This window comes from Salvelinus namaycush, chromosome 37 (genome assembly GCF_016432855.1).
Source record: "Salvelinus namaycush isolate Seneca chromosome 37, SaNama_1.0, whole genome shotgun sequence".
Lineage (NCBI taxonomy): Eukaryota > Metazoa > Chordata > Actinopteri > Salmoniformes > Salmonidae > Salvelinus > Salvelinus namaycush.
The window spans coordinates 29769261-29777941 of NC_052343.1; the positions used below are offsets into that span (position 1 = coordinate 29769261).

The window sequence follows — 8681 nt, forward strand, 5'->3', positions numbered from 1 at the left end:
GCTAGATTAAAACTATTTGTCACTATTGGGAGAAAGGACAGGAGAAAGGAGAAAGGTAGAAAAGAACAAAGCGAGCAAATAAAAAAGAAGAATTCAGCTTTGGGAGTTGGTAAATTAGTGTGTTGCCAGGGATACGCATGGCAGGTAGTTGGATGTAGCCTTTCAGCTGTGGTGGTGTCAGAGTGAATCCAGTGGAGACGGTTTAGACTAGTTCTCTCTTAACCATGCACTCCCTGTTTGTACAGGTTTGTCCTCCTAGATGAAGACACATTTCCCACAGATTCATTAGTTCTATAGTAGGGCACTGCACGCCTCACCTCACCTCTGAGATGGTGCCAGTGTGGCTTCATCCAAATACTCACTCATCTTCTCCAGCTCCTTTTAGCTTGCGCTGCGACATTTGGCTCTCCACGCCGTCCTGTTGGATGACAGTAACGCAGGGTAACGGGGGTGACTCCCTCTTTCCCCTCCTTTGTCACATGGATGTGGCACACATCACACTGCTGTACCCACGAGAGTCCAGCCAGGGTCTAACACACACTGAGGCCATGCAGCAGCTGCTGTTTCCTGGCCCCTTGGAGCCTCATCAATGGAGAAATTGTCTTGTGACGCCACGGAGAGGAGCTCCTTCTGACAATCTGACAGCTGAAAGATGTCTCATGGCTGATGTTTGCATTTCTCCTCAGCAGCGGTGCCCTGGTGGTGTGGTACCCTGGGGGCCACGGAGAGAGGGGGATGCTGGGATGTGAGGTCTATACAGACAGTGTGATTGGCTGTTGCTGTCTCTAGGGGGAGGGGATCGGAACCCCTACCTGACATATCTGACAGGGTCGGGGGAATCCCTGAGAGAGCTGCTGTGTGCTTGTTGTTGTTGTACAGCTCAGCTCACTGACCTCCATCTCCTGAGATCCACTACCGCTCTGTGTGTAGTTGGACTGTTTGGACACCTGCTCAAATGATTCTCTAGGTTTGTTTTATACCGGTGAAACATACTCAGGATACTCCAGCACATGTATTATGATGACCGTTTGACCATGTCGTTTGCATCGAAATGCCAAGTTTAACAGCTGTAAATATAATAAACGATAACTGAGTGTGAACTCTGACCTTTGTTCTTCCTCAGGACAGCGACCTGGAGGCCATGATGAGACACATGGAGCAGGTTCTGGAAGGAGAGCTCAGCGGTGAGTTAGACACACAGGTGCGCACAAACACACCATGCAGGGGGTCAATGCACTTGTCCTAATGGTAGCAGAGTAGTGAGAAACCAGGTTACAAGTGCTCTGCAGTGGTAATTGATGTAGCTGCAGCCTACCGATGTGAAGGATATTGATGTGTTTCCACGCCGTGAACACACTCTCACATTAACTGTACTGGAAGGCCTGTGGTGGGCTGAGAGCATGTCTGGTTGGAGCATTGATCAGGTCTTTCACTGTGCTGCTATTTACCGGTGCTAGAGTAGCTATATCAGATGTACTGTGCTTACCTTCATATCGATGTCTGGATAGGGCTTGGATGTTTTCCCTGCATTACATCCTCTTCCTCCTGACGTGTTGAACACGTTGATGTTGTGTGTTCTATAGGTAGGTGTAAATCCTCCTCTCTCACCGTCCAGCATGCTCACCACAACCCCATTCAATGCATTTCCTGTAAGCACTTATTTTGCCTCTATTTTCAAGTTCTCCATTTGATATTTGAAGAAATTGCTCAAGTTACTCCTGTGTGTCCAAGCACTAGATTACTGTCTGTTCTGTCACTAACAACAGACAGACTAGTTACTCCTGTGTGTCCAAGCACTAGATTACTGTCTGTTCTGTCACTAACAACAGACAGACTAGTTACTCCTGTGTGTCCAAGCACTAGATTACTGTCTGTTCTGTCACTAACAACAGACAGACTAGTTCCTCCTGTGTGTCCAAGCACTAGATTACTGTCTGTTCTGTCACTAACAACAGACAGACTAGTTACTCCTGTGTGTCCAAGCACTAGATTACTGTCTGTTCTGTCACTAACAACAGACAGACTAGTTACTCCTGTGTGTCCAAGCACTAGATTACTGTCTGTTCTGTCACTAACAACAGACAGACTAGTTCCTCCTGTGTGTCCAAGCACTAGATTACTGTCTGTTCTGTCACTAACAACAGACAGACTAGTTACTCCTGTGTGTCCAAGCACTAGATTACTGTCTGTTCTGTCACTAACAACAGACAGACTAGTTACTCCTGTGTGTCCAAGCACTAGATTACTGTGTTCTGTCACTAACAACAGACAGACTAGTTCCTCCTGTGTGTCCAAGCACTAGATTACTGTCTGTTCTGTCACTAACAACAGACAGACTAGTTACTCCTGTGTGTCCAAGCACTAGATTACTGTCTGTTCTGTCACTAACAACAGACAGACTAGTTACTCCTGTGTGTCCAAGCACTAGATTACTGTGTTCTGTCACTAACAACAGACAGACTAGTTCCTCCTGTGTGTCCAAGCACTAGATTACTGTCTGTTCTGTCACTAACAACAGACAGACTAGTTCCTCCTGTGTGTCCAAGCACTAGATTACTGTCTGTTCTGTCACTAACAACAGACAGACTAGTTCCTCCTGTGTGTCCAAGCACTAGATTACTGTGTTCTGTCACTAACAACAGACAGACTAGTTCCTCCTGTGTGTCCAAGCACTAGATTACTGTCTGTTCTGTCACTAACAACAGACAGACTAGTTACTCCTGTGTGTCCAAGCACTAGATTACTGTCTGTTCTGTCACTAACAACAGACAGACTAGTTACTCCTGTGTGTCCAAGCGCTAGATTACTGTCTGTTCTGTCACTAACAACAGACAGACTAGTTCCTCCTGTGTGTCCAAGCACTAGATTACTGTGTTCTGTCACTAACAACAGACAGACTAGTTACTCCTGTGTGTCCAAGCACTAGATTACTGTCTGTTCTGTCACTAACAACAGACAGACTAGTTACTCCTGTGTGTCCAAGCACTAGATTACTGTGTTCTGTCACTAACAACAGACAGACTAGTTCCTCCTGTGTGTCCAAGCACTAGATTACTGTCTGTTCTGTCACTAACAACAGACAGACTAGTTACTCCTGTGTGTCCAAGCACTAGATTACTGTCTGTTCTGTCACTAACAACAGACAGACTAGTTCCTTCTGTGTGTCCAAGCACTAGATTACTGTCTGTTCTGTCACTAACAACAGACAGACTAGTTACTCCTGTGTGTCCAAGCACTAGATTACTGTCTGTTCTGTCACTAACAACAGACAGACTAGTTCCTCCTGTGTGTCCAAGCACTAGATTACTGTCTGTTCTGTCACTAACAACAGACAGACTAGTTCCTCCTGTGTGTCCAAGCACTAGATTACTGTCTGTTCTGTCACTAACAACAGACAGACTAGTTACTCCTGTGTGTCCAAGCACTAGATTACTGTCTGTTCTGTCACTAACAACAGAGAGACTAGTTACTCCTGTGTGTCCAAGCACTAGATTACTGTCTGTTCTGTCACTAACAACAGACAGACTAGTTACTCCTGTGTGTCCAAGCACTAGATTACTGTGTTCTGTCACTAACAACAGACAGACTAGTTACTCCTGTGTGTCCAAGCACTAGATTACTGTCTGTTCTGTCACTAACAACAGACAGACTAGTTACTCCTGTGTGTCCAAGCACTAGATTACTGTCTGTTCTGTCACTAACAACAGACAGACTAGTTACTCCTGTGTGTCCAAGCACTAGATTACTGTCTGTTCTGTCACTAACAACAGACAGACTAGTTACTCCTGTGTGTCCAAGCACTAGATTACTGTGTTCTGTCACTAACAACAGACAGACTAGTTCCTCCTGTGTGTCCAAGCACTAGATTACTGTCTGTTCTGTCACTAACAACAGACAGACTAGTTACTCCTGTGTGTCCAAGCACTAGATTACTGTCTGTTCTGTCACTAACAACAGACAGACTAGTTACTCCTGTGTGTCCAAGCACTAGATTACTGTGTTCTGTCACTAACAACAGACAGACTAGTTCCTCCTGTGTGTCCAAGCACTAGATTACTGTCTGTTCTGTCACTAACAACAGACAGACTAGTTACTCCTGTGTGTCCAAGCACTAGATTACTGTCTGTTCTGTCACTAACAACAGACAGACTAGTTACTCCTGTGTGTCCAAGCACTAGATTACTGTGTTCTGTCACTAACAACAGACAGACTAGTTACTCCTGTGTGTCCAAGCACTAGATTACTGTCTGTTCTGTCACTAACAACAGACAGACTAGTTACTCCTGTGTGTCCAAGCACTAGATTACTGTCTGTTCTGTCACTAACAACAGACAGACTAGTTACTCCTGTGTGTCCAAGCGCTAGATTACTGTCTGTTCTGTCACTAACACAGACAGACTAGTTACTCCTGTGTGTCCAAGCACTAGATTACTGTTGTTCTGTCACTAACAACAGACAGACTAGTTACTCCTGTGTGTCCAAGCACTAGATTACTGTCTGTTCTGTCACTAACAACAGACAGACTAGTTCCTCCTGTGTGTCCAAGCACTAGATTACTGTGTTCTGTCACTAACAACAGACAGACTAGTTACTCCTGTGTGTCCAAGCACTAGATTACTGTCTGTTCTGTCACTAACAACAGACAGACTAGTTCCTCCTGTGTGTCCAAGCACTAGATTACTGTCTGTTCTGTCACTAACAACAGACAGACTAGTTCCTCCTGTGTGTCCAAGCACTAGATTACTGTCTGTTCTGTCACTAACAACAGACAGACTAGTTCCTCCTGTGTGTCCAAGCACTAGATTACTGTCTGTTCTGTCACTAACAACAGACAGACTAGTTACTCCTGTGTGTCCAAGCACTAGATTACTGTCTGTTCTGTCACTAACAACAGACAGACTAGTTACTCCTGTGTGTCCAAGCACTAGATTACTGTCTGTTCTGTCACTAACAACAGACAGACTAGTTCCTCCTGTGTGTCCAAGCACTAGATTACTGTCTGTTCTGTCACTAACAACAGACAGACTAGTTCCTCCTGTGTGTCCAAGCACTAGATTACTGTCTGTTCTGTCACTAACAACAGACAGACTAGTTCCTCCTGTGTGTCCAAGCACTAGATTACTGTTGTTCTGTCACTAACACAGACAGACTAGTTACTCCTGTGTGTCCAAGCACTAGATTACTGTCTGTTCTGTCACTAACAACAGACAGACTAGTTACTCCTGTGTGTCCAAGCACTAGATTACTGTCTGTTCTGTCACTAACAACAGACAGACTAGTTACTCCTGTGTGTCCAAGCACTAGATTACTGTCTGTTCTGTCACTAACAACAGACAGACTAGTTACTCCTGTGTGTCCAAGCACTAGATTACTGTCTGTTCTGTCACTAACAACAGACAGACTAGTTACTCCTGTGTGTCCAAGCACTAGATTACTGTCTGTTCTGTCACTAACAACAGACAGACTAGTTCCTCCTGTGTGTCCAAGCACTAGATTACTGTTGTTCTGTCACTAACAACAGACAGACTAGTTACTCCTGTGTGTCCAAGCACTAGATTACTGTTGTTCTGTCACTAACAACAGACAGACTAGTTACTCCTGTGTGTCCAAGCACTAGATTACTGTCTGTTCTGTCACTAACAACAGACAGACTAGTTACTCCTGTGTGTCCAAGCACTAGATTACTGTCTGTTCTGTCACTAACAACAGACAGACTAGTTACTCCTGTGTGTCCAAGCACTAGATTACTGTCTGTTCTGTCACTAACAACAGACAGACTAGTTACTCCTGTGTGTCCAAGCACTAGATTACTGTCTGTTCTGTCACTAACAACAGACAGACTAGTTACTCCTGTGTGTCCAAGCACTAGATTACTGTGTTCTGTCACTAACAACAGACAGACTAGTTACTCCTGTGTGTCCAAGCACTAGATTACTGTCTGTTCTGTCACTAACAACAGACAGACTAGTTACTCCTGTGTGTCCAAGCACTAGATTACTGTCTGTTCTGTCACTAACAACAGACAGACTAGTTCCTCCTGTGTGTCCAAGCACTAGATTACTGTCTGTTCTGTCACTAACAACAGACAGACTAGTTACTCCTGTGTGTCCAAGCACTAGATTACTGTCTGTTCTGTCACTAACAACAGACAGACTAGTTCCTCCTGTGTGTCCAAGCACTAGATTACTGTGTTCTGTCACTAACAACAGACAGACTAGTTCCTCCTGTGTGTCCAAGCACTAGATTACTGTCTGTTCTGTCACTAACAACAGACAGACTAGTTACTCCTGTGTGTCCAAGCACTAGATTACTGTCTGTTCTGTCACTAACAACAGACAGACTAGTTACTCCTGTGTGTCCAAGCACTAGATTACTGTGTTCTGTCACTAACAACAGACAGACTAGTTACTCCTGTGTGTCCAAGCACTAGATTACTGTCTGTTCTGTCACTAACAACAGACAGACTAGTTCCTCCTGTGTGTCCAAGCACTAGACTACTGTGTTCTGTCACTAACAACAGACAGACTAGTTACTCCTGTGTGTCCAAGCACTAGATTACTGTGTTCTGTCACTAACAACAGACAGACTAGTTACTCCTGTGTGTCCAAGCACTAGATTACTGTCTGTTCTGTCACTAACAACAGACAGACTAGTTCCTCCTGTGTGTCCAAGCACTAGATTACTGTGTTCTGTCACTAACAACAGACAGACTAGTTCCTCCTGTGTGTCCAAGCACTAGATTACTGTCTGTTCTGTCACTAACAACAGACAGACTAGTTACTCCTGTGTGTCCAAGCACTAGATTACTGTGTTCTGTCACTAACAACAGACAGACTAGTTACTCCTGTGTGTCCAAGCACTAGATTACTGTCTGTTCTGTCACTAACAACGGACAGACTAGTTCCTTCTGTGTGTCCAAGCACTAGATTACTGTGTTCTGTCACTAACAACAGACAGACTAGTTCCTCCTGTGTGTCCAAGCACTAGATTACTGTGTTCTGTCACTAACAACAGACAGACTAGTTACTCCTGTGTGTCCAAGCACTAGATTACTGTCTGTTCTGTCACTAACAACAGACAGACTAGTTACTCCTGTGTGTCCAAGCACTAGATTACTGTGTTCTGTCACTAACAACAGACAGACTAGTTCCTCCTGTGTGTCCAAGCACTAGATTACTGTCTGTTCTGTCACTAACAACAGACAGACTAGTTACTCCTGTGTGTCCAAGCACTAGATTACTGTCTGTTCTGTCACTAACAACAGACAGACTAGTTACTCCTGTGTGTCCAAGCACTAGATTACTGTCTGTTCTGTCACTAACAACAGACAGACTAGTTACTCCTGTGTGTCCAAGCACTAGATTACTGTGTTCTGTCACTAACAACAGACAGACTAGTTCTCCTGTGTGTCCAAGCACTAGATTACTGTCTGTTCTGTCACTAACAACAGACAGACTAGTTCCTCCTGTGTGTCCAAGCACTAGATTACTGTCTGTTCTGTCACTAACAACAGACAGACTAGTTACTCCTGTGTGTCCAAGCACTAGATTACTGTGTTCTGTCACTAACAACAGACAGACTAGTTCCTCCTGTGTGTCCAAGCACTAGATTACTGTCTGTTCTGTCACTAACAACAGACAGACTAGTTACTCCTGTGTGTCCAAGCACTAGATTACTGTCTGTTCTGTCACTAACAACAGACAGACTAGTTACTCCTGTGTGTCCAAGCACTAGATTACTGTCTGTTCTGTCACTAACAACAGACAGACTAGTTACTCCTGTGTGTCCAAGCACTAGATTACTGTCTGTTCTGTCACTAACAACAGACAGACTAGTTACTCCTGTGTGTCCAAGCACTAGATTACTGTGTTCTGTCACTAACAACAGACAGACTAGTTACTCCTGTGTGTCCAAGCACTAGATTACTGTCTGTTCTGTCACTAACAACAGACAGACTAGTTACTCCTGTGTGTCCAAGCACTAGATTACTGTCTGTTCTGTCACTAACAACAGACAGACTAGTTACTCCTGTGTGTCCAAGCACTAGATTACTGTCTGTTCTGTCACTAACAACAGACAGACTAGTTACTCCTGTGTGTCCAAGCGCTAGATTACTGTCTGTTCTGTCACTAACAACAGACAGACTAGTTACTCCTGTGTCCAAGCACTAGATTACTGTCTGTTCTGTCACTAACAACAGACAGACTAGTTCCTTCTGTGTGTCCAAGCACTAGATTACTGTCTGTTCTGTCACTAACAACAGACAGACTAGTTACTCCTGTGTGTCCAAGCACTAGATTACTGTCTGTTCTGTCACTAACAACAGACAGACTAGTTACTCCTGTGTGTCCAAGCACTAGATTACTGTGTTCTGTCCACTAACACAGACAGACTAGTTACTCCTGTGTGTCCAAGCGACTAGATTACTGTCTGTTCTGTCACTAACAACAGACAGACTAGTTACTCCTGTGTGTCCAAGCACTAGATTACTGTCTGTTCTTGTCACTAACAACAGACAGACTAGTTACTCCTGTGTGTCCAAGCACTAGATTACTGTCTGTTCTGTCACTAACAACAGACAGACTAGTTCCTCCTGTGTGTCCAAGCACTAGATACTGTCTGTTCTGTCACTAACAACAGACAGACTAGTTCCTCCTGTGTGTCCAAGCACTAGATTACTG

At 44.4% G+C, this 8681-nt stretch overlaps 1 protein-coding gene across 1 annotated transcript in view; it reads right to left on the minus strand.

The window, feature by feature from the left end:
- Positions 1-657: 657 nt before the first annotated feature.
- The window catches only part of LOC120030968 (centrosomal protein of 192 kDa-like), a 52013-nt gene continuing 43989 nt past the window's right edge, over positions 658-8681 (minus strand). Inside the window, exon 18 of the mRNA XM_038976474.1 lies at positions 658-712. Coding sequence (XP_038832402.1) covers positions 658-712 — 55 coding nt within the window. The remainder of the gene's footprint in view (positions 713-8681) is intronic.